Below are 26,978 nucleotides of genomic sequence, written 5' to 3' on the forward strand. Positions count from 1 at the left end.
GATCCCTATGTGGGTGCACATGCGCCTGAGGCCGGAAGTGTTTGTTAGCAGTGTCCATTGACCTGCACGTGTATACCTCGTCCCCTCGTACTCCCAGCAGAGGGCATAATAGGTAGGGTGGGTCTACGCCTATCCAGTTCCCTCTTTCTGCCTCGTGGCCTGAGTCTGAACCCCTGTTCCTTCACCCTCTTATTTTTTGTTGAGAGAGTGACTACTCTTCATTCAGCATATATGGTTATAAATCATTGTAGGTAGATTGATAAGTTAGAGTAGTTCTTTCCCCCTTTGAGGGACAGATCCCTCCCTGTCCACCCAACCCCTCACCCCCAGGACGATGCCCTGCATTTTGGGATTTAAAAACGGTGTTTCCCGTCCACACTCATTCTCTGTGAACGACAAGCACCAGAGGCGCCTTTTCTGCCTCAGTGACTCGTGGCTCGCTGTTCCATCTGCAAGTCCTTCCTGCCCCAAACCCGGGAAGGTCGAGAGCTCCACCTCTATAAGTGACTTGATGGAGGAAGCTATGAGACCGAGGGCACATTCATATCTGGGACTGGTGGAACACCCTGTACAATGACCGTCACCTGTGGTGAGCGCCCCTCTGAGCACCTCCCATTCCCTTGATCTGTTGGTACCAAGGACAAGTCCCAACATTAGAGTAAAAAACATTCTCACAGGCACAAGAGCAGATCCCCGCCACGGACTACTCCTAAGCACAGCGGTTCCTCCCCAAGCTGGGCTAGGTGAGGGTGAGAGGTCACACGTGGATCTGGTCAGACTAGCATCCAACCGTCTCCGTGTGAAGGGTAGGCCTGACAGAAATGGGATCTGATAGTACTGACGACAACCATGGTGCCAGTGCATCTAGAATGCTCACCGGTGCATGTGACGCATCCCTGCCTCCTGTGCCCCACACCTAAGAGAGCAGAGAGGAGATACTTTGTACCTGCCCAAAGGGCAGATTTTCTTTTTACTCCTCCACCCCGCCGCTCTCTGGTGGTCCATGTGGCAGCAGAGTGGATACCCTAGCACTTGCAGAAGTCTACCCCTGCGGACAGGGTGGCAAAGAGGATGGATCTGCTGGGCCAGAAGGTATATTCCTTGGTGGGACTACAGGTCCAGATTGCAAACTACTAGGCTCTGCTAGCCAAGTCCTATTTTAATAACTACCACAAGCTAGCAAAGTTTAAGGCCCAGCAGCCGCCGGACCAACAGCATTGAGAAAAGAAAAGAGAGAAGAAAAATAATGTTCTTCTCTGATCCGTTTCAGCTGTAACAACCTTGAGTGGTTTCTTGCAATAATAGTTAATACAAAACTTTCAGATGATTTTTGAAGTGACTGTGACCCTTTCAGTGATTTTGCAGAGCCAGGAATAGAATGGTAGGCCACTGGCTCCTTGTCCCCTGTACTAACCACTAATTCACACTGTATTTTATATGTCTCATTTTAATGTAGCTTTTCAGTGTGTGCCATGGGTAAAAGGCCTATCAGTATCAATGGAGGAAGTGGCTAAATCCTTTTCTTTTGCTGGGGAAAGAGGGAAAACAGGCCTCTAGGAGAAAGTTGCTGCACAACCTATGCAGCAGGGAGGGTTGTGCTGGCATGATGCCAAGAGCCCAAGGGCTGTGTTTAATTTACATTGAAATGTGCGTAGGATTTTAACCAGAGATAAATGCATACTGTTGTTGTTTTTCATTTATAACGTTCTTGGCGCACACAGTGATTTGCAAATCACAAAGGACAAATGTACTTTGACGGCTGTAGTGAAAGGCAGATCAATGGTGGTTTTCTGACTCAGCTTCTTGATGTCTTGGTTTCTCTCTCTGAGGGTACCACGTGCCTTAGGGAATATAAGTTTCAGTATTTTAAGGAGTTGCAAAGCTTTGATTTCTATAGAAGCACTGTAAGAAAAAGCTTGTTCACAAATCTAACTACTTCCACAGACGGTGCGACAAACAGCCTTCTTATATACTCTCTATCTGGAACTCAGTTGTCATTTTACAGAAATTCAGTAAGCCAGTCTTTCATAAAAGATGGTGACAGCGGACTGGAACATTGTATGTCAATATACTTTTCAAGTTCAGCTGTAAAAGGGTCTGGAAATAACTCAGACCTTCCCTCTTCCTCCTCTTCGCCCCCCCCCCCCCCCCCCCCCCCAAAAAAAAAGTTTCTGAATCACTAATGGTGATCCTTGGCACGTCTTGATTTGTTCACAATGGGGATGACTGTCTCACTTGTATTTCTTTTCAAATTGGGTGGCAGCTCACACATGAAGAAGGTCATCCCATGTCCATGAAAAAGCTTGCAGCTGAAAGCACAAATCTCCACTTCTCTCTACTTTTGTGGCAGCTGCAAATAAAGTTCTTTTCTTCAGTGAACATTTTCATAGTTGTAACTACCTTGAACATATTTTATTTGCTAAGGAGTAAAATAGTGGCTACAGTTTTGAAGAGAATGGAGTCTTTTTTGCATCTCTGGTGATCCTGCATTCACACACATTCTCTACTCTCCTTCCTTATTCATTCTCAATAATACACAGCTACTACAGGGATAAGTTTAAGATAAGGTTTGGATTATCTAGTAGAATCTTTCCACCTCCTAATGTCTGTGATGATATTGTATCAACCACTCTGTGATACGCACATTGATTTCATGCCAATATAATGAACAGCAAACATATTTCAGAGTTAACACCTCACTGAGATGAAGTTTGATCCTTCTGAATGACTGGAGGCTGTCTAAAAGCTTTCTTAAGATTAGTTTGTCTAGATATGCAGGAAGACGATGATGTATTGGTTCACATTTGAGAAGGTTTCACAACCATAAAGGTTAGGCTTTTTAAAATAAAGTTCTCTTTCTGTTGGAAGCTGGGGTGGGAGGAGGCACTAACAGACTGCAGGAAACGTCGGATGGGTTGTTGGTTATGCACTAGCCCTCTGATCCAAAGCCCAGTGAAATCAGTAGAAAGGCTCCCGATGACTTCACTGTGCTTTGGATCAGGTATTAGGAACTTAGTGGATCCTGTAGATGCTTCGATAGTGATAATAAATGTGGAGGAAATTATTGTGCTTCACTTGGGAGCACTCTTGTGGGGAGTTCCAAAAGACTGTGTCAGCAGAGGATATTGGGAGGTGGTATAGTTAGAGAACATCCAAATGAAAGTAGATAAATTTTTAATCTGTTTATCAAGTTCCTGTTTCATGGCAGGTGAAATGACCAGAAATACTGAGCAAAGGAACTTAATCTGTAGGTGGAACATTTTAATAAATCAGTGTTTAAATCCATTGGAAAAGACCCATTAGCAATTGCCAACACTCGTTTTGTGATCCTTTCCCTGTAAAATGAAGAAGTGCAAAGTAACTGTTGCCCGCAGTCATAAAGTAAAGGAAGGTCTCAGAAAATATATTTATTGTCAGCTCAGTACTAGTGGAACTCAGCTTCAAAAACAGCCGTTAATTTCCCAGCACATTCCCCTGCTCTCCTTGGGGAAAAAAAAAAATCAGTCATTTCAATTTCTGTTTACGTATCTAAAATAATCCCTCTCATCTTTTTGATAAATTAGCATTTCTATGGCTATTTATTCTTCATCTCTTTGCTTTATCCCTTCCTGGTTGGATTTATTTATTTCCAGAGTGCATTGTTTGTTATGGGCTCTTTTCATTCACAGAATGTCATTTCTCTTCTGGACTTTTAGGTATTTCCATCACTATTCACTACATATTTCATCCATGTTCCTACAGAAAGTCATTATGTGGCAGGGCCTGCCGACAAGGGATATTTAAAATATACTCTCCCTTTGTTCTAAAGCACTGCATTACTTCCCTGTGTTAGGTGATTAATATATCTGATCAACAAGGACATGGACCTGATGCTGCTGTAAAAAGACTTGAGTATTTATATTGCTGGAATTCATGCCATTTTCTCCCTCTCTATCTTTTCGTCTGTGCGTTGGACTGAAGTGCATGGGAGCTCTTATCAGATAGGCTGTTCACACCAAAAAAGGTTTTTTTTGTTTTTTGAAAACTTTTAAAGAATAGAAGTAAGTTGGTAGCCTCAGTATACTTCCTAGTGGACAAGTGTTCCTACTTCCAAAGCCTCTACTAATTGACTACTTGGGCCTTATTATTCTCTTCAGTGCTGAACAGAAATCAGTGGGGAGGGTGCTGGATACGACTTCTATCAATGATTCACAGTAACTGCACCTGTATTTTCCCCTCCATGGTCCTTCAAGGGCACCCACATAGGGGTTTCTGGCTCCCAGCCGCCACCTGTCCTGGGTGGAGATCCATGTCTCACTCCCTCCTGACTGGGGATTTTAAGGCTGCCCAGCTCTCTGATCTACACTAATATGTCCAGCAAGCCAGTCTGCCTAAAAGGCCAGTGCCTGCACTTTGCTTTCTCTGAGGGCAATGACCAGTGTATTGCTTACAAGTTACCAGATAGATCCATCTAAGCAAACACATTTATTCTTAAGGTAAAAGCATTACAGAGAAAACATATAAAAACAATAAAAGAACCTGTACACATGATAAAAAGCTTACCTGAGGTCACCCCCAACTCCAACATAGGACTCTGGTAGGGGTTAGTCCTTCAAACCCCACAATTGGGTTTTCCCTGTGGTTACAAGTTCATCCAGTCAGGAACTAAAACGAAGGCCCTGAGTCAGTTTAAGCCTGGGCTATTTATCCAAAAGTCATTTCTTTTTCTGTTGGTCTCTGGGGAATCCAGTTTGAATCAGAATATGTTAGTCTTTCCAGAAGCTGGTACCTCTCTGGAGGTGTTATAACATGAGTGATTTTCCTTCGTCATTCCCTGCTGTTTTCACTACCTGAAGGAGCTGTGGTAACCCTTGTGGAGTGCATACAATCTCTGGCCCACATTGGTACATAAGCCATTTATACACATGGAGTTTATCTCTCCTCCCCCACTCACATTCTCTCATCAAGGACAATGCCCAGCAAGGCGGGTGAGCAGAGTCACTTCTTAGCCACCATGCCAGTCTCTCCAGAGTGGGGTGAGGCTGGGACCATGAATCTTACCCCTTCCACACAGGCCATTAGAGCTAGAACTGGGGAGCTAGATTTAAAGAACAATAGATATCTCACGGCAACATGCTGGAATCCTGGCTGAACCAACACCCATCACAAATGGCTGGTTTGGCCTCCAAGGCACAAGTGCAGCCCTGAATTTATAAAGGATCACTTTTATCTGTTTTGATTAGCTTAAAGATTGTGTAAGAATTTAGGCTGCTACGGAAAGTCCTGTGCTGAATGGTGTAATCAAAAATAACCCATTAGTTCTGGCCCATGCCTCCTGAATGAAAAATTGATGCATTTAAATTCTTTATCTAGTACCAAATGCATCTGTGGCTAAATCAAAGTTTCTTGTTACCATCCTGCCCTACAGCTTCTTCACTAATTTCTCTCTATTAGCAGCATGACTTACTTTTCTCCAGACTGTCCCTGTTAATATATTTCATCCTTGAGTTCAGCTATATTGGTGTTTCTGCCAGAATGTTAGCATTGGGTTAGGATAACTAAACGGTCTTTGTATACATCCCAAAAGTGGTGGGAAAAATACAGCTGAATGCGTTTATTTTGGTATTATTATTATTTGTGCACTGTTATTGTATTTGTCACTCTGCAAACACAGTCTGCTCTGAAGTCAATAGGAACGTAAATTCTGAAACTAGGATTGGACTTATGTAAGAAATTGTCTATGCCACAAGGAATTTACAATTTAAGGGCCCTGTGATGCTTTTACTGAAGTCGATGTGGTATTTGCTATTGATTTCAGTGGGAGAAAAATGGGTCTGTACGTCACTGTAGACTGAATTGAAGGTGGGCGGATGGCTTTTGGGGAAGGGTATGCGTGGCGTGTAGTTATATATATCCTAAAGGGTGGCAGCTCTACATACATGCTCAGAGTGGATGGGAAACCTGTTGACATTTTCTGTCCTCAGCAGGTGGAGTGGATGGGCCTTGATTAATAAAGAGTGTGATAGGTTTTTATGGAAGATCCTTTGATTTGCTACCATGCATGTATCAGGCTGTTGATTATCTGGAACATATGCAATGTGTGACAATGTGTTATCGCTGTTTGGTTTAATTTGAAAGCAACATCAGTATTATAATCTTCATCCCCTGTTTGTTTCAGTATCTGTAGCGAAGTCTGAGGAGGTCTTTTCAGAGGAGGAACTCTCTCCTTCCCATCAATTGTGATCATCTGATGCAGTGGTTCTCAACCTGTGGCCTGAGGGCCGCTTGCGACCCAATCGGCACATAGCAGCAGCCCATGTGACATTCTTAGGGCCATACAATCCTATATATATATAGTGTGGATGCGGCCCAATAAATCATTGAGTGTTGTGTATGCAGCCCACGATCGTAAATAGGTTGAGAACCACTGATGTGACAGTCCCAGGGTTTACAGAAGATGGGGTTGTTGCCCAGGGCATTTTTGGTGACGTGTTACTCACTCTGGAACTTGCCCCTCAACACTCCAAATCTGCTAAGCCCCTCTCTTTTCCCAGATTTTTCTTCGGGTAAGGGTGGAGGTGTCGAACAGGGTTTGAGAACAGATGGCCGAGGATAGATGTCTGTTGTCATTGTGTCCATATGCATATTTAATGATTTAGTAATTTGTTGCGATGGACTTTATCCATCTGCACCATACTCTCCTTCGAAACACCAGGTGAAGATGCACCTTTTATTATCTCTATTGTTTTTGGTAACCCACAGTACTGTGCTTACTGTCTTTCCTGCAGGAGTGATCTATACTGCAGATGTCCTTGACCGAGAGACAACCAAATCCTATTGGCTAACAGTGTATGCGACTGATCGTGGTGTCGTCCCACTCTATGCCACCATCGAGGTCTATGTTGAAGTGGAAGATGTGAATGACAATGCCCCTCTGACCTCTCAACCCATTTATTATCCGGCTGTCATGGAAAACTCCCCGAAGGATGTATCTGTCATTCAGATCCAGGCCCAAGATCCCGACTCCAGCAGCAGTGAAAAACTGACATACAGGATTACAAGTGGAAACCCTCAGAACTTCTTCGCTATCAATCCAAAAACAGGTAATGAGATACCACTGCTTTTTGTTGCTTGGTCAATGTGGATTTTGTACAGAGCTGCTTTTCTTTCTCTGTCTCTTGCATTGGACTCTTCTGAAGCTGTTTTTTTGTGTGTGGGGATGTTTTGGGGAAATTGTTGCCTATTTTTTTCCCGACAGTCAAGTTCCAATTTCACAGTTGATTCAATAGCGTGGCAGTAACCATAGCCTTTGTGTAAGGATCGTGATACTGTTGTGTACACCTTTGTGCCTGTAAACATCTGCATTGGCAGATGGTGCAACCCAAACAATATTTTCTTTTTGCCGTTATGGTGATCTTTTTCTTACTCCTCTTTCATAGCTTCTCAGTATTACCCATCAACTTTACCAGAAGGGATGAGGCTTTGTATACTAAGGGTATTATTACTCATCAACTTTACCCGAAGGGATAGGGCTTTGCTATACTAAGTACACTTAATGCTGCTAGGGAAGATTTACCGGTGGGTTAGAGCTGTTGTAGTTTATGGGACAAATTCCCATCTGTTGTAATTTGGTTGTAGCCCCGTTGAAGTCAACATTTGTCAAACGCAAGTTATTGGACTCAATACAAGAGTTAACTGGATGCAGTTTTATGGCATGTATTGTACAGCAGATCAGACTATATGATCTAATGGTCTCTCGGGCCTTAAATTGAGTCTGCACAGATTTATACCAGCTGGGGATCTGGGCATATGGGTGACATGTTACCGATATGATGCTGTCTGTCTGGTTATTCTTCTGAGCTGCACTGCAGTCACCTGTTAGCTCACCTGGGCCCCAATTCAGCAGAGCACTTGAGCACACATACATTGACTTCAGTGGGACTATGCATGTGCTTTAAAGTTTTGCTGAATAAGGGTGCTATAAATACCACACCTTAGCTGGAAGATCAAGAATTAACACTCGGGAACAGTAAAGAGTGCAATAGGTGGTTGAGCCTGAGACCACTTACATTATCCCGCATGCATACCTGTATGCTGCTGCAAAATGGCCTCCATGCTGTCTACCATCCATTATCTGCCTTGCAAACCTCCTCGACTTGATGTGGACCTGACAGCATATTCTGTAGCCAAGGAGGTGGTGGGATATTTCATAGCAATAGGCGGAGATTTTTCAAAGCAGTGTGGGCTTTCACCCACCGCCCCCAATTCATTCTAATGAAAGATGCATGGCCAAATGCCTTCTGCACTGCTTTAAATAAACCTCAATTTACATTTTTTTTAAAAGACTTACATCTGTGTACGTGTACACAAGTCAAAGACAAATACAATCAGTTGTGAGTAATAGCAGGGGGTAAGTAACTTGGCTACCATGCAGTATTTGGCTAGGCAGCCCAGCTACTATATGTGGTAAAAGAATTGGCGGACTTCTTTTCAGGCATAACCCTGCAGACTGGCCTTAATAAGTGCTCTCGCTGAATCTGCTGCAGATACACAGCCTAAAGCCCAAATCACACACCTTCCCATGATAAGCGATGGAAGAGGAGGGTTGATCCACCGGCCCCACCCCCAAATCCCCATTGTGAAAGAAGCCCCAGATGAGCTGGGTTGTAATAATGCCTGTGCTTCCCCTGCATTGGCTCCCCAAATCTTTCAGCACAGCCTGTTCAGTGCAACTGCACTGCCTCCGATGTCAAGGTCAGTGGAGCAGGGACCATCTTTTTGTTCTGTGTTCAGACGACACCTAGTACGGTGCAGTCCAGGTCCAGCAACAAGACTACAGTAATACAAATAATCATAATAGCTAGAAGAGCACCCTCGATCAGGGAACCAGGACGGTTTCCCCTCACAAGGGTGCCTCCATTCTTTTCAATAGGGAGTTTAATTTGAAGCTTGCTTTGCTTTGTTTTACGAAGTAAAACTGTTACATGGCTGGAACTTAGAGTCTTCAGCCACTCCCCTCCTAAGCTCTGCAAACTCTCTCAGAGCTTCTAGTGCCGATGGCAAGTAAGATTTTTAATATTAAACGTTTATATTTCAGTAGCTCAGGAGGGACCTTATTGTGCTATGGGAATCTTCTGGCCAGTGTATGATTTGTGAAAGATTGTATACATGTGGGATAAATCCGCTCCCTTTTTGCAGCTTACTTAAAGAGAAATAAAATGGAAAACACTGAAAACTGGATGGGATGCCTCTCCCCTTCCCCCTCTAAAGCCAGGGATTGGAATCACAGACTCACAAATTATCAAAGTGCTGTGGGTTTTAGCAGCACGGTTCTCGGTGACAGCAATGGGAGGTGGGAGACTCAAAGCTGAGAGAGAAACATACAGTGTTAGCTTTAGAAAGTAGCCTTCAGTGAGCTGCCCAAGATGCTTTTAAACCTCTCTCAAACCACAGTCTTTTCTTACTGATACGATTTTTATAAGAAACAGGTTCTCAGTTATGATGTTTTCTAGTAATTAAGAAATAGATTTATCGTTTTCCAGCATGTACGGAAGAGATTTGTCTCAGATTTTTGTGTAGCTTTATGTGCTAGCTGACATTCAGCAAAGCTGTAATTTATGTAGCGCTTTGCAAGGCAGACTTAAATGTTGCAGCATTCTGTACAATAAATAAAGCTTAATATATTTAATATGAACCCAGATATGTCACAGGTGGCAATGTAGCGATGGCAGTATACGTGAGTGGTGTTTGGGTGTTTCTGCCTCACAATGAAACTATTCATCTATGCCAGGGGGATCAATTCAGTCCTAAAATTTTAAGTAATGTCAACAGTCGGTCATCTTTCATCTATGACTAGTCTGGCTTTGTGAGTGAAAATTAAAGTAGTGTCCCATTTAGGCCCATGCTGGCATGGACAGGAGTCCATTGAGTATCAAATCATAAATTCAACAAATCCCTGGCTTTGTTTTGCTTTTGGGTGCAGTTTGTGTGGTATTTCCAAAGAATCACTTCTGGTTGGTCCATTTTATAATGCTGTTTCTATACACTCAGTTCACCAATTCATAAATGACAAGGTTTTCCACCTTCCCTTTCTCCAAAGCTTGCTTTCATCCTCTTCAGTGCTCATTCCAGTTGTATACATTTCTATAATGTTGATGGGATGGGTTTGCAGTACCTATCCATGTGTTTATATTACACCCTAGTTTATCATATACTTATCACCATAGTGTATCGCCCTCTGGTGAGGGCACGCCGCTGGAGATCTGGGTTTGATTCCTGGCTGGGCCGCAGACTTTTGGCAAGTGACTTAAGGCGAGATTTTTTTTAAGGGTATTTTGGTGCTGCCTCAATATGCAGATAGGTGCCTAGAGGGATTTTCCAAGTGCCTAGGCTCTTAACTCCTATTGAAATCAATGGGAGTTAGGTGCCCAAGTATTTTTGAAAATCCCATGCCGTGTCTATATGCAGCCTAAGGCACCTCAATACCTTTAAATATTTGGTCCTTAGCTCTTCTGTGCCTTTGCTTCCCATCTGTAAAATGGAAATAATAATAATCCCTTGTCTCCCACGTCTCTGTACAATATAAGCACATTAGGGCAAGGACTGTCTCTTCCTAAGTACATAGGCAGTGCCCTGCAAAATGGAGCCCTCGTGTTGGCTGTATGGCTGATGAAGTACAAATAAAATAATATAAATTCAATTCACTTTCAAGTGAGACTTTCAGTCCCCCAATGAGGAAATGTCCATCCGAGCAAGAAGCCCAGTCTGAAGACTCCATCCAGATGGTTCTAGCGACATAGGAAGGTTTTCTGGTCTTTTTGGGGAGTGGCCCATGAGACACCATCCATTCTCTCCTCTTCTAGATTCTGCTCTGATGGGGGAGGCTAAAGAGGCAATTTTGACCATGAAAAGCCACTTCTCCCAGGTCCCTGCTCCATAGGGTTGCCAGGTGTCCAGTTTTTGACCCAAAAGCCTAGTCGAAAAGGGACCCTGGCGGCTCCGGTCAGCACCACTGCCAGACTGTTAAAAGCCCATTGGCGGGGCTGACAGGATTCCTACCTGGCTCTGTGTGGCTCCCGTAAGCGGCGACATGTCCCTTGGTTCCTAGGTGGAGGGACAGCCAGGTGGAGGGTGCGTGCTGCCCCCACCCCATGCACTGGCTTTGCCACTTATATTGGCTGGGAACCATGGCCAATTGGAGCTGCGGGGGCAGCGCCTGCAGACAGCGTGCACAGTTCAGAGTTACCTGGCCGCCCCTGTGCCAAGGAGCCAAGGGACATGCCATCTGCTTCCGGGAGCCCCCTGAGGTAAGCGCCGTCTAGAGCCTGCACTCCACATCTCCTCCCATACCCCTGTCCCAGCCCAGAGCCTCCTCCTAAACTCAAACTCACTCCTGGAGCCCACACTCCCTCCCACATCCCCACTCCCTGCCCCAGCCCTGAGCCTGCATCCCGCACCTCTTCCCACACCCCAACCCCCTGCCCTGGCCTGGAGCCTCTTCCCACACTCATACTCCCTCCCAGAGCCTGCACCCCACACCCCTCCTGCACCTCTGTCCCAGCCCTGAACCCACTCCCACACCTAAACTCCCTGCCATACACCCCCACATTCCTAGCTCCCTGCCCCAGCCCAGAACCTCCTCTTGCACCCTGAATCCCTCATTTCTGGCCCTACCCTGGAACTCGCAGCCCTAGCTCAGAACCAATACCCCCTCCGACATCCCAGCCCCCTGCCTCAGCCTGGAGCCCCCTCCCACACTCTGAACTCCTCAGCTCCACCCCCCCAGCCTGGAGTCTCCTCCTGCACCCCAAAACCCTCATCCTTGGCCCCCCCAGACCCCACACCCAACCCCCTGCCACAGCCCGGAGTCCCCTCCCACACCCTGAACCCCTCCTTTCTGGCCCCACCCCAGAGCCCGCACCCCCAGCCGGAGCCCTTACCTCCTCCCGCACCCAACCCCCTGCCCCAGCCCGGTGTAAACAAGCAAGTGAGTGAGGGTGAGGGAGAATGAGCGAGGAGGGTGTTAGTGGAGTGAGTGGGGGGCGGGGCCTCAGGGCAGGGGTGTTCAGTTTTGTGCTGTTAGAAAGTTGGCAACCCTACTATTCCAGGGTATGTGTTTTTGTGTGTGTGTCAGAGCTGGCTCCAGTACCCGTTGTTTCTACACCTGAGAGGAGAAAGACAAGAAGAAACTGTCAGAACATCCTACCATCATCCCTGAGCTCTCTAGCACAGCAGACATCATAGGACAAATGCTTCCTCACATGTAGGTTCCTCCTTTCATGTCCTAGATTTTGTTATAATGTATAGCTAAGTGGCATCCAGTGGGCAGAATGGTACTTTCTGTGATGAGCTGATATGCATAAGTACAGGCACCAAGCAGATAATGTAGTACATGAGTAGTTATGAAACCATAAATCATCTGTGCTCTCTTTCAGGGAGCTATTAAAGGTTGCCTTTTCCTGTAGAACAATGAATAGTGTTCGCTTAATTTAGCAAGTCCAATAGGACATCTCTGACTTTCCCTGATTTATTGTGCAAGGGGTGTTTAAATTCAATATTGTCATTAAATTCAATTTTTGTGTGGATAGAAGTGCACTTCAAATAGGAAAGGACAAATGGTGGCTGCAGTATGGTTATAGTCACAGTAAGGAAATGTGTGTTGACACTTGTTTGTTTGGTAGACACCTACTGTACTTAAAATGGCAACTTAAGTGTTTCCATTGTTGGTTCTGCTCAGCAAGGGTGATTGCATATGTATGATGAAGATGATGTAGGGTAAAATTTTCAAAAGCACTGTAGCACTTAACTCCCATTGATTCCAATTTCAGTTAGGCACCTAGGCACTTTTGAAAATCTAATTTGGGGGCTATCTGCATCTTTCGGCACCTAAATATCTTTTAAAATCTGGCCCTTAGTCTTATTTTCAGGAGTGATTTACGGCCAGACTTACATAGGTATTTAGGCCCCTAAAGATGCAGATAGGACTATTAGTAACCTAAATTGATATGTTTTACTAAGTACAGTGATAAATCTGGCCCTTAAGTATTAATGTTCCTAACTGCCTAAGTAACTTTTAAAAATGGCTTCTAAGTCACTTAAGCACTTTTTAAAATTTTACCCATAGTGTCGTCCTTTTTCATGGCTAGTCTCAACACATCCACATGCAGGTTTCCCTTCTTGGCTTGACTTCCATGCAGAGGGGAGGGCTCCATCTTACTCTGACACTGAACACAGGGCAGCTAAATAAACTGCATGAACTGATGGGATGTGTGTGTATGTATTTGAATGTGCCTATATATATAGATCTAAAAATTACAGGATGGAACAGATGAAAACAGAGAAGAATCCTAGTGTTACATGAATTCTCAAGTTAGCTGAATTCTAACCACTACTAGAAGTGCTGTGTTGGAAGAAAACTGCTGGAAATTCTATGGCCATGCTAAACAGTTAGCACTGAAGCTAGTATCAATTATCTGGGAGAGGATAGTGGAAGAAGATAAAAAAGACAGACGATGGAGTTATAAAAAATGATTGATTAGGGCCATATATTCTTATTTTTATTTCATGTATGCAGGTTTTAATTTCACAGTGCAGCATAGCAGTAATTTACTGCACTGATTTATTACTTTTTAGTGCTCTCAAGGAAATGATGAATTTTAATTCAAACCATTACTTTTTTGGGGAGAGGATACTTTGGAGAAACCCAATAGGCTTCTGTTCAGTCTAATGCAGATTATATTAAGACATATTTTAACTAACATGATTGCAGGCAAATTTGGCTGTCATTCACACCAGTGTAAATCCAAATTAACTATTGATTTTAATGGAGTCACTCTAAATTTATAATGATGTGTCTGTGAGTTAAATTTGGCCCTAGGTTGCCTGGTATGTTACCAGTACAGTTTACTGTTTTCCGTTTGATTTAACGATGCCTGACCAACAACACTCCCAAACTAATGTGTGCTTACATTGTAACACTGGATTCATTAATAAAATTGGAAATGATACATGTAACCCAGTGCTTTTTTTTACAGTAATGCTTCTTGGGTGTGGCAGTACCTGGCTGTTCAAATACCACAGACAGATTTCGAGAGAGGCTTGGTTAATTCTATGACTATGCAAGCTAGTGTAGGGTTAATGAAGGCCGTAATCTAATTGCTGGGATCAAGATAAAATGCCTCCGACCCACCTTGAAGAGTTTTGGGCAATTTTTAAGGCGTATTATGAGACTAAATTGTTCTTTGCCAACATCTGAAGCAGTAGGTGTATGGCCTAGCTTAGCCAGAAGCAGAAAATCTGATATGCTGTGCTGTATCAAAACAGGCCTTACACATGATGGTCCCCATTTCCGCAGCCCCACCCTTTCCTCTGCACCCCCACTTTTTCTAAATTCTGTCAATCTAAATTCCCCCTCCAGTTTCAGCTGGATACAATATTCTTCCCATATCCTGTACTCCTGTGGGGTATAGCTAGATGCTGTTCAACAATTGCCTCATTTCAGCCCAGAAGAAGTGGCATTTCCGTGGAGAGTCATTCCAATATATGTAGTCAGTGAAGCTCTCTTGGGATCCTTTAGTAAATTGTGGTTTTATTTGCTTGCCCCTTAAAGACCTAGCCCTGTGGTGGCTTTTCCATGATTGAGTGTGGAGCCTCCCAGGGCTTGTCAACAGTGCTTCAGTCTGCAGCTGGTGGGAATCATTTGAGAGTGATGCAGAACTGCCCTGGGGAGTAGGCCTAATCCTGTACGGTGCTGAGAGCTCTCTGGGAGTTGCTAATGTCATTGGGAGTTGAGGGCCCTCAGCTCCAACCAGGAGGCATTCAGTACCTTGGAGGATCAAACCCAAGTTGGCCTGGGTAGGACCAGAGGACTGCATTGTGGTAACATACTGTACATGGTTGATGCAATTCAGTTTATAAATCCCCAATCTATGGAGTAGTTACAAGCAATGCAAGATCGTAAGAAATGTTTACATGAAGCTGTTTTTACAGAGACCTACTTTTTTTTCTTTCTTTTTTTTAATGGACACCAGATCAATAATACCTAATAGATGTTTTAAATTACTTGGGTGCTTTTGTTGCTCTAGATTGTTTGAAAGCTATTTCATATGCCCATCATTTCTGCAAGAATAAGCAACTTGTATTGTCTCTTTGTGACTTGAAAACATTCACGAATGCCTTCATAAGTCCCATCTGAAAGTAGGGGTGACATTCTGCATTCTATTAAAGTTTCAAGTAAGCCTCTTCTGGACTGGCATTTTATAAGCCTCATGAATAAAGGTCTTGCTATTCTTATGGCTTATTTCTTTGGGTTGTGACTAGTAGCAACTCTAACCCCATCACCTCCAAGAGGGAAAAAAAAAGTCTGTGTAGCTTTTTGAGTGCTACATTCAGAATGGGAAACTGAGGCATAGAATGATGAAGTGACTTGCCCAAGGTCATCCAAGAAGTCTGTAGTAGAGTAGGGAATTGAACCCAGGTCTCTGGCTAGTGCCCAAAGCAGAGGTCCTTCCTCTTCCAGTCAGAGACTACTTGTGTAACTGCTCATCAACATGACTAAGGGCTGCACAGTCTAGTCCAAAGTACGTGTTTGCATAGAACAGTTAGATATTTTTCTACAGTATAACCTCCTTAGATCAGTATTATTTGTTGTAGTACCTGCTAGGGACACTGTACAAGCACACTAGGCACAGGCCCTGCCTCAGGGCAGATACCTGCAAACATAGCAAATGGAAAAGACATACAGCATCAGGTCCAACTCCATGCCGATGCAGGTTATTCCCTATAGTATGTCTCCAGTTAAGTTCTCCATGCCAGTCCAGGTTTTGGTTTTGAGCTAGCTGCATAACTTCCCCGTTTCCCTATTTTTAGAAACGGGAATGGTATTTACCTACCTCATGTGGCTGTGGTCAGACTTAGTTCCCATGAAATGCTCTGAAGGTGAAAAGTTCTGTCTAAATGACAGCTATTTAAAAAATATGTGGCCATTTGCTGAGGCAGCAAGATGCATCTCCAGCCTCCCTAGAGTGAATGAGAGTGTGGTCTAGTGGCTAGGACACCGGAGCGGGAGCTATGAGCCTTGGGGGTCTGTTCCCAGCTTCACTTCCCACTCACTGTATGATTCTAAGTCAAATACTTCACTCCTCTGCCTCCCTTTTTACCTTTTGTCTGTCTATTGACTGAAATCTATTGACTCAGCTCCTAGTCTGTGTGTGTAACGCCAAGCACAATGCTGCCCTGGTCTCAGGTGGTGCTAATGTAACGCTGCTTTTCATACAATAATAAATAAAACATTTCCGTCTCCTCTGATTAGAGTAGTTTTATGCTGATTGAGTTTTGTTTTGTTAAACATCAAAGGCAGTTCAGCTTGCTGGAAGTTCCTGAGAGCAGGAGCCGCTCTTTTTTAAATTTTACCAACAGCTCTGCTGTTACTCAGTGTAATTGCCAGCTCCATTTTTCTGTAATCAGCACATTTTAACTGGCTTACAGAACATTTTACATTCATTTAAGCCTCAGTGATGCCACTTTCTTTCCTGTTGGGTAGTAGCACACTCCATGAGCATCCTGATTGCTTTCATTGGACCATTGTGCCATCGTTCATTAATTGTACCATCAGCTTCTAAGGAGAATATTGCTTCAGTGGGGAACTCTGCTTAAAAAGCCTGGTATGATATAGCCCAATAGGCTGATATTGTTCATAGAGGAAGTTGCTGTTCAGCAGGAATGAGGTTGGCAGAATCAGACTTTAGGGCCAGATCTCTTTGAGTCAGTGGGAGTGTTTCCGTTTACTTCAGCTGGGCTTTGGATTAGTCCCTTTCAAGAAGGAAGAGTAGTGAATCAAATTCTGGGACCCCTCTCCCTCCCGAATACTTCCATGCAGTTAAATAATTTCCTTCCTGTCCATACAGAACTGGGATCTTAGAGCAGTTTGTTATGTGAAATTTTGGCAGTAGTTCCCTACGATTCTAAATTATTGTAGATGACGTCAGTTCTCTTCAAAAGGTTAGCAAAAGCTAGAATCTCTCTCCTTTTCAACTCCATGCTGGTTATCAGCTTAGTTCTAAAATGCTGTCTTGTCTTTCAGTATCATTTCTTTATTCGTAACATTTCAAGACACTATGATTAGTCAAAACTGGTCAAGCAACCACTTTGATATACTGCACACCCAGTCATCCACCTACCACTGATATTCAAGGTTAGTTATTAGGGCTGTTATACACTTATAACTTACAGAATAATATTCATTGAATTGTTATCAGAGACAGAGGCATAACTGAGATCATTGGATAAAAGATACTATATCCTATAATGGCAAAATTTTATTACTGAGGCACAGGCAGGCTAAACATTTGCCAATATAATTTTTTCTGAAAGATCTCTATCAATAAGGTAGTTTTCACTTCATGTCCTAAACTATTATAAATAATAGCAGGGAAACAAAACCAAAACCAAAAAACACCTCGCAAGAATGATGCACTTGTCTGTGATGCAAGACTGCAACTCAGAACAGAAATCAGCAGGTGGGGAGATAGATTTTGAGAATTATAGGCATATAGATAATATAGAAACCATGTGAGCAGCTGTGTTCTCGCAGGGATAAGGGGTCCCGGAGGACTAAGGACAGAGCTCTGAGTCTTCCAATGCTGGACCAGCCAGAGTTTGTGGGGTTTTTTAATTGCTACCACTTTCCAGTCAGTCACTTAATTTGCACTTAGCTTGTCCCTTCACTGATCAATAAACAGTACAACATCATTACAAAAACAGTCCCAGACAAACAACATTAGGAATAACATTTTGTGCTTTCTCTCATTTGCCATAAAAATTTATCTTATGTCTCTTAGAATGGGCACTTAGTTCTACAGGGACATATTGTGTATCTGTAACTGTAACTGAGGACAAAATTGGTCCTGATACCTTTTTCTTACATCCATCCCCCACGGTCATATACTTTCTTCTTCCAGGTGGAAGGAATCATTGAAAGTGTTTGTAAAAATGTTTCTGTTCCGAGTAAATCAGGTGTAAATCAACACAGTTCCATTGAAATCAATGCCTCTTACACCAGTTTGTGTCAACTGAGATCCTAGCTGTATTATTGTATGGCTCCCTTTACCGTACTATTTAAATGCACAATAAAGAGACAAGGTGGGTGAGAGAATATCCTTTATTTATCTCTTAACTTACAAGTGATGGGAGTTAAGCCCCCTCACAGAGGGTTGTGTAATTAATGCAGATCTACATGGATTTATGGAAAATAGATCCTCTCACACTCATTTTATCTTTTTTTGATGAGATTACAAGTTTGGCTGATAAAGATAATACTGTTGACATAGTATACTTGCAATTATGTAAGGGGTTTGTATTTACTGCATGACATTTTGATTAAAAAAATTGAACAATATAAAATTAACATGGCATACATTAAATGCATTAAGTTCTGGCCAACTGATAATTCGCAAAATGTAATTGTAAATGGGAAATTGCCATTGAGCAGGTCTGTTTCCTGTGAGGTCCCACAGGGACCAGTTCTTGGCCCTATGCTATGTAACATTTTTATTAATGACCCGGGAGAAAATATAAAGTCATCACTGATAAGGTTTGCAGAAGACCCAAAAATTGGGGAGTGATAAATAATGAAGAGAACAGGTCCCTGATTCAGAGCAATCTGCATCTCTTGGTAAACTTGATGCAATCAAACAATATGCATTTTAATATGGCTAAATGCAAATGTATACATCTAGAAACAAGGAATGGAGGTCATGAGTACATGATGGAGGATTCCATCCTGGGAAGCAGTGATTCTGAAAAAGATTTGGGGTCATGGTGGATAATTAGGTGAACTTGAGCTCCCACTATAACACTGTGGCCAAAGGGGCTAATAAGATCCTGGGATGCATAAAAAGGGAAATCTCAAGTAGCAGTAGAGAGGTTATTTTACCTTTGTATTTGGCACTGGTGCAACTGCTGCGGAAATACTGTGTCCAGTTCTGATGCCTGCAATTCAAGAAGGATGTTGATAAATTGGAGAGGGTTCAGAGAAGAGCCACAAGAATGATTAAAGGATTAGAAAGCATGCCTAATCATTACAGTGATAGACTCAACAAGCTCAATCTATTTATCTTAACAAAGAGAAGGTTAAGGGGTGACTTGATTACATCAAGATTGGATATTTTTCTAAAAGCAGCCACATTTGACTCTTCGGAAGTTAATATGCGGCTCCTTGTATAGGCACCGACTCCGGGTCTGGAGTTACAGGCGCCAGCTTTCCGATGTGCTGGGGGGGTGCTCACTGCTTAACCCCTGGCTTGCCACTCCACCCCTTCCCACCCCCTCCCCTGAGCCTGCCGTGCTCTCGCTCCTTCCCCCCAGAGCCTCCTGCATGCCATGAAACAGCTGATTGGGAGGTGCGGGGAGGGAGGAAGAGGTGCTGATCGGTGGGGCTGACGGTGGGTAGGAGGTGCTGGGGGCGGTGGGGGGAGCTGATGGGGGACTGCTGACGTATTACTGTGGCTCTTTGGCGATGTACGTTGGTAAATTCTGGCTCCTTCTCAGGCTCAGGTTGCCCACCCCTGGACTAGATGATCACAGTTGTCCCTTTTGTGAAAATCTGTTTAGGAAGAAAACGAGGCCAACATATGGGTACCTAAACTTTAGTACCTAAATACAGTGACCTGATTTTCAGAAGGGATAAGCATTGTAGTGTTCATGGAGATGTACAGGTGCGCAACACCTGAACACCTGGCCACTTGTGGACGAGCCCTTCACCACCACAGCTGTGGAGATCCCAAGGAGCAGTGGGAACAATGCAGTTTTTCTGCACATAACAATGGGAAGGGACAGAATTTCTGGAGCTTGAGAAAGAGCTCCTCACACCCTCAGCTGTTCACTCTATGTCAGCACATTGCAAAGGTTTGAAGCCTAGGGGCTGTTGGCCTTAGGGCTGCTGTACTTAGGGCGGGCAGAGACTGTTTTTATGTTCCTCCATTCTCTGGAAGAGAGGATCTCTCCCATCAACCCCTGTAGCATATCCTTACTCAACCCTGGCTACTCAAGGTAAATTACTGAAGAGGGGAAAGTTTGTTTCTCATCTGTCTCATCCTTATAGCTCTTGAGTTGGTGAAGATGAAGACATTTATATCTACAGAATATCTGTAATGGGGGAGACAGACCTCTGTGCAAAGTAAGAAGGCGTTAATGGGCTGCTGAAGGCCTAATCAGCCCAAACTGAGACATCTGGAGCAGGAGCAGGCTTCCTGGGAAGGGCTGGGAAAGCCTTGTTCAGTCAGAGGAGAGCAGGCAGGGAGAGAGAGGATGTGGTGCTCTGACTGTCAGAGAGAAGTCTGGCTAGGGTCAGGGAATGGGGAAGACTGGTGACCTAGCAGATCTTCTGGAGGAAGGGGAACAGTTTATTTTGCTTCATACTTACTGTGGACTTCGAGTGCCCCGTAGTGGATAGAACCTTAAGTGACTTAGCCAGAGGGCTAAGTCTGTAGCCTCTGCCTCCCTACCATCCTTCACCCACCTCACCAAAAGTAACAGATTCAGTCTGTTTCTGTGGTGATTGAACCTATATAAATATCTAAGTACACAGAGAACACACATTTAAGTCTTATAAGGTGACTAATACCCTAATGCTAAGACAGGAGCTTGGTTATGCAGGTTTGCAGGTTTCAGGCAGGTCCTAGAAATATTTTTCCCTGAAGCAAAATGCCATGGGCTCTGTAAATGACCATGCAGAGCTAATGCGTGTGCGGTTTTTCAGGTCTCTTTTGAAAATCCACAGATAGCGAAACTGTATAGGACTCAGTCTACCTCATGTGGATTAAGGTTTGAATCACTGATGACAGAGCGTGATGTTGCTTGTCTTGCTAGAGTAAAGAATATTTTGAGAAGACGTCCTGAGAAATATAAGAAAAATGTGCGTGCACTGTACTTGTATTGATTTCAAACTACCTTTTTATAGTGTTAAAAGCCTAGTATAACCAAAGTTATGAATTAATAAAGGCATTAGCTCTGATACTATGTTTAGCTTCACTTGTAGGAAATGATTGGAGACAGTTAACTATAGATTTGCAAAACTCATGTCTAGCGTTTAGAGTACTAATAGAATAGAAGTGTATTATGAATAGTATTTGATGGGCCTTTTTGTGACAAGATATACAGTATATCAATTATCAAAAACAGGTAAGTGCAATCCTGTGCCAAAGCTGAGTTCTTTTCCCTCAGCTTATATAAAACTCTCAAATATAAAACGCGCTTCCATTGCTAGTGGACCCATTTACTCCTTGTGTGTCCTACAGCCGGAAAACAGGACAGAGTGGACATGGTATTGCATACCACAGAATGTTACCAAAAATTGAAATGATTATTTTTAAAGTTTGTCTTGGGCCAAAGTCTTCACACTTACATTCCTGTAGGTTAGGCTCCTGATTTCATATGTAGACACCTAAATTAGAAGTGGCCTGATTTTCATCGCTGCTGAGCATGCAGTGGCTAAGGATTTAATTGGGAGCTGGGGTCTCTCAGCACATTTTGAAATCAGGCCAATTCTGTTGAGGTGTCTGTGTCCCTGATTTTGTAAAGTACTTAAGCACGTACCTAACTTGAAGCTTCTGTGTTGTTCTGTTTATCTCAATGGGACATTTCACATGCTTAAAGTTAGCCATGGGCTAAAACATCTTGTGGAACTGGGGCCTTTATGTATACATTGAAGTCGAACTTTAGGCACCTGGATTTGACCATTTTGGCCTCTAAAGCAGGTTGTTAGAAAAGAGTGCAAATATTTGCAGTAAGGCATCGCAAGCTGGGATGAGGATACTGTTTTCTCTGGCTGCTTGAAGGCTTTAGGCTTTGGCTGATGTCTCATATCACCTTTGCTGTATGTTTGAGTGGTAGCTGTGTTAGTCCGTATCAGCGAAAAGAACGAGGAGGACTTGTGGCACCTTAGAGACTAACCAATTTATTTGAGCATAAGCTTTCACGGGCTAAAACCCACTTCATCGGATTGGGTTTTAGCCCATGAAAGCTTATGCTCAAATAAATTTGTTAGTCTCTAAGGTACCACAAGTACTCCTCGTTCTTTGCTGCATGTTTATCTCATAGAACCACCTCTCCTTTAGTGTCTTTTTGTCAATCGGTGCATATATAATATGTGTTTTAATGATAATTATATAGAAAGCATGTACACTGTATACTGTAAGCATATTCTTGCCTCCTGCCCCCATCTCTCTCTCTCTCTCTCTCTCTCTCTCTCTCTCTCTCTCTCTCTCTCTCTCTCTCTCTCTCAGGTGTCAGCTTCTCTTTAGTTTGCTGCCTTTGCCTGAACTAGTAGCAGACATATGCCTTCTGCCCCCTGTTTATTTAAGGGCTGGTCAAAAAAATGGGAATTATTGTCCACCAAAATTTAGAACAAAAGGATTTGGTTTTTTTTTGTTTTGTTTGAATTTTTAAAGGATTTTGTTTCAGCAAAATGATTTGCAATGTAATTTTTTTGTTTCAGTTCAAATCAAATGGACTGTAAATGACATATTTTGTTTGTCTCCTCCCCCCACCCTTTTTTCCTTTTCCCCCTTTTGTCATTAGGAAAGAGAGGGAGAAAGCACTTAACAAATCAACAACAAAGTGTTTATATTCTATTTGATTAGAATTAAAAAAAAAGACATTCAGTTGAAGTGAAATGTTTTATTTTGTCAAAAAAATCAGAAAATAAAAAAACAAAACCAGTAGCCCGGCAACTAAAATAACAATGAATGAATACTTAATCCTCCAGGAAAGTTCAAACCGTTGCACCCAGTTCCAGTTCTTCATAACAACACAGCCGCGTTCGTGTCTTGTTCACGAGGGAGTCTCCTAGCAAAGCTGGATTTCTCAAGCTGTCACCTGGATATACTCTTCTGTGTTCCTGAATAATGGAACTTCTTTTGTATGCTGCTGAGGCTGGCAAGTGTTCTCATCCAAACTAGAAAAATCCCTTTCTCCATAGTTCTGGAGTTCCTTCAGGAGGGACTGAAAGGCCTTGGACATACCATCTTTTAGCTGTAGGCATTGATGGGTACCCCATAAGGCTCACCTCTAACTGGTGTGGCTAAACATTTAGAGCCAGATTCTGATCTCAATTACATTGTTCTGAATCCTGGGTGACTCCATCAAAGCCCATGGTGGTACTCAGGGTTGACAGTGTAGGAGTTATTACCACTTGCCTTACAGTGAGAGACTAAAGAAGTTCCATCTATGTAGTTTAACAAAGAGAACGTGGCTTGATATTTAAGAGGTGACTAGATCATGGTCTATAAAAATAAAATTATCAGTAAGTGGTTAAAAGGCAGGAAACAAAGGGTAGGAATAAATGGACAGTTTTCAAAATGGAGCAAGGTAAACAGTGAGGTCTCCCAAGGATCTATACTGGAACCTGAGCTGTTCAACATATTCATTAATGATGGGAGAAGGGAGTGAACCGTGAAGTGGCAAAGTTTGCAGATGATACAAAATGATTCTAGAAAGTTAAGTCCAAAGCAGACTGTAAAGATTTCCAAAGGGTAACTGGGCAACAGAATGGCAGATGAAATTCAACATTGATAAGTGCAAAATAATGCACATTTGAAAAAATAATCCCAACTACACGTATATAATGATGGGTTCTAAATTAGATGTTACCACTCAAGAAGAGATCTTGGACTCATAGTGGCTAGGTCTGTGAAAACTTCAGCTCAATGAGCAGCATCAGTCAAAAAGATTAACAGAATGTTAGGAACTATTAGGAAAGGGATAGAAAAATGAGAAAAAAATATTATGCCACGATATAAATCCATGATGTGCCCACACACTTGAATACTGTGTGACTCCGTCTCAGAAAGGTTATAGTGGAACTGGAAAAGGTTCAGAGAAGAGGAGAAAAGACGATCAGTGACATGAAACTGCTTCCTTACAAGGAAAGACTTAGAAAAGAGATGACTGAGGGAGCATTTAATAGAAGTCTATAAAATAATTAATGGTGTGGAAAAAGTGAGTAAAGAAGTGTTACTTACCCTTTCCCACAATACAAAAACCAGGGGGTGCTCAATGGAATTAATAGGCACTAGTTTTAATACAAACAAGAGGAAGTACTTTTTCACACAATGCACAGTTAACCTGTGGAACTCATCACTATGGGATATTGTGATGTCCAAGCGTATAACTCCATTCCAAAAAAGAGCTAGATACATTGATGGAGGATAGGTCCGTCAACTGCTATTAGCCAAGATGGTGAGGGATGCAACCTCATGCTTGAGGTGACCCTACACCTCTGACTGCCAGAAGCTGGGAGGGGAAAATAGGGGTGAATCTCTCCACAATTGCCCTGTTCTGTACACTTCCTCTGAAGCTCTGGTACTGGTCACTGCTGGAGTCAGAATACTGGGCTAGATGGACAATGAGTCTGACCCAGGATGGCTGTCCTTATGGTCTTGTAAGTACCCTCATGGCAAAAAGGTTTCTGGTAACAGTGGGCTCTTTCATGTAGCAGAAAGAGACACAAGACTCAATGGCTGGAAGTTGAAGGTAGGCAAATTCAGGCTAGAAATAAGGATCCTCCTTTTTTTTAACAGTGATGTTAATTAACCATTGCTACAATTTCACTAGGCCAGGTGTCTTTCTGAAAGGTATGCTTTAGCTCAGTGAGAGGTGGGATTGATGCAGGAATGACTTGGTGAAATTCTATGACTTGTGTTCTATGGATGGTCAAACCAGATAATCAGTGGTCCTTTCTGGCCTTAAAAGATGTACGAATCAATGATGCATCTCTATTTTTTTATATAATTCATTGTACCTAAGATCTCATGCATGCAAATAACAGATTTCCTTTAATATGTGCCTAGAATACCATTATTACTGGGCAAGGTTGTTCAAAAATACCAAGCACGTTCACTATCTTTTTTAGAAAGGTGCCTTTGATGTTTCTGCTAGAACAAAAACAGAAATGTCTTAATAGCAAGTTGCTTCCTAGGGGGAACATGATGTTTTCTGTTGTGATATTCAAACATTTGCAGACTGTGCTTTTAAATCACTCTTTCAGTGATAGCAGAATGTAATGAATCTTTTCTTGTTATAAATTTGGAATTAAAAAGTTCCCTATCAGATACAAAACAGCCATAGATGCATTTGGTGAGCTGTATGATAAGACTGGCTTGTTCTTTTTCTGGGGGCAAACAACATTTTATCATCTTGCAGCCTTCCTGTGATTTGCTATGCTCAGAGAAATTAATTTGACTCTTCACAATATTTAATTTTAAATAATTATTCAAGCATGTGTAACCACAGACATCTACAGTATGTAGTAAACAGATGGATGAGTAATTGTGCATGTAATTAGAAATTACCCTTAAAATACAAAAGTACATTTAAATATTCAACTGCCTTTTAAAATAAAGTCACGAATTCATTTCTTTCATCACCTGAAAAGTGATTTTATTAACAGAAAATAAAAAAGCCCTCTCCACAACATCAGGGAACTATCATGATGTGAACATACTGTAAACAACTGTATGATCTTATTACTTTAGCTGTTATCCTTCCCCTACCTTGAATTTTGTAAGTACTTTTCATTGTGTCTGGTGTGAAATTGATATGCAACATTGTTGGGGAAGAGACCATGGGTAAAATTTTAAAAGCATGTAAGTCTCATTTTCAAAAGTGATTTAGCAGCCTAACTGTTAACTGAAAGTCAGTGGGACTTAGGTTTCTATGTCATTTAGGTGTGTGAAAATTTTACACCCCATAATTTCTTTTTTGTCTGAGAAGTGGCTAGCACATACTTCCATGTGGTCTTGAGATATAGCCACTGAGAACCATGCAGCACTTTATGAATGATAAATACAAGTAGACTACACCAGGCTGATAGGGTCTAATTCAGTACTGGTGTAAGCACGTGCAACTTCATTGTTCTCTGCGAGACTACATATGTCACTTCCTGTTGTTTCATAGTTGTCTTCAAAAAAAAAAAAAGTTACACTAGTTATCCTGTAATATCTACAGTGTAAGAGCTCTGTCCTGTTCCCCTTGAAGTGGGATTTTTGCCATTGTCACAGATGGAAGCAGAATTGAGCCCCAAGTGACTGAGTGTGAAGTGAGAAAATGTATTTAATTTGGTTCATTTGAGACTATTAGAAACAATAATTTGCTTGGTGCAAATTCATAGCTAAGATAACTGTCTGAACTGGCTTCCGTATTTTTATATTAAATTAGATTTAAATTATACAGTAAAAATGGAAAAACTTTCAGGTATTTTAAAGAGCTGATATTTTCCAAACCTTGTTCCCTTCTGGGGATGTAATTTAGGGGCAGAAAACATTTTTGCCTTTCCATTTTGAGATGTGTATTGTAATTTGTGGGATTATTCCCCTTTTTTACAAATTGAAGATAATGTAGACATGGCCTATGAATTCCATATTGTCTTATGGCAGGTCTACACTACAGTGCTACATCGGCACAGCTGCAGCACATCTGGTGAAGATGCGCTCTGCTGACGGGAGAGCGCTCTCCTGCCGACATAGTTTACACTTCTTGCCGAGCTGGAGTAATTATGCTTTCCCATCGACATAGTGCGTCTTCACTAGACGCGCCACAGGGCACAGCTGCATCAGTGCAACTGTGCCAATGTAGTGCTGTAGTGTAGACTTGCCCTAAGACGTATGGAATGCATAGGCCATGTCTACACTACAGACTTCTGCTGTAGCCATGTCATTTGGAGTGTGAAGAGGTGTGATCTTTGACTGACATAGCTATCCCAGCAGAAGCCACTAAGGTGGACACAAGTTGTACTGGCAAAACTGTGTTTGTTTTTTACTGGTATAGCTTGTTTCCTTTATGGGGGTGTGTGTGGAATAAGCTATATTGGCAAAAGCAGCAGCTTTGCCAGGACAAATTGTATCCTGACTAGGAGTGCTTTGCCAGTATTGTATATTGTTATACCTCTACCAGTAAAGCACGGTTAGCATAGACATAACCATAGATTTATGGCCAGAAAGAGGGAC

At 42.5% G+C, this 26,978-nt stretch overlaps 1 protein-coding gene across 8 annotated transcripts in view; it reads left to right on the forward strand.

Moving 5' to 3' along the window:
• Nucleotides 1-26,978, forward strand: part of FAT3 (FAT atypical cadherin 3) — a 544,317-nt gene that overhangs the window by 235,298 nt on the left and 282,041 nt on the right. For all 8 annotated transcript variants that reach the window (XM_043528746.1, XM_043528786.1, XM_043528740.1 and 5 more), the window contains exon 3: nt 6,768-7,082. In XM_043528746.1, the coding sequence (XP_043384681.1) occupies nt 6,768-7,082 (315 nt within the window). The remainder of the gene's footprint in view (nt 1-6,767; nt 7,083-26,978) is intronic.

The sequence above is a fragment of the Chelonia mydas genome, chromosome 1 (assembly GCF_015237465.2).
Source record: "Chelonia mydas isolate rCheMyd1 chromosome 1, rCheMyd1.pri.v2, whole genome shotgun sequence".
Taxonomy (NCBI): domain Eukaryota; kingdom Metazoa; phylum Chordata; order Testudines; family Cheloniidae; genus Chelonia; species Chelonia mydas.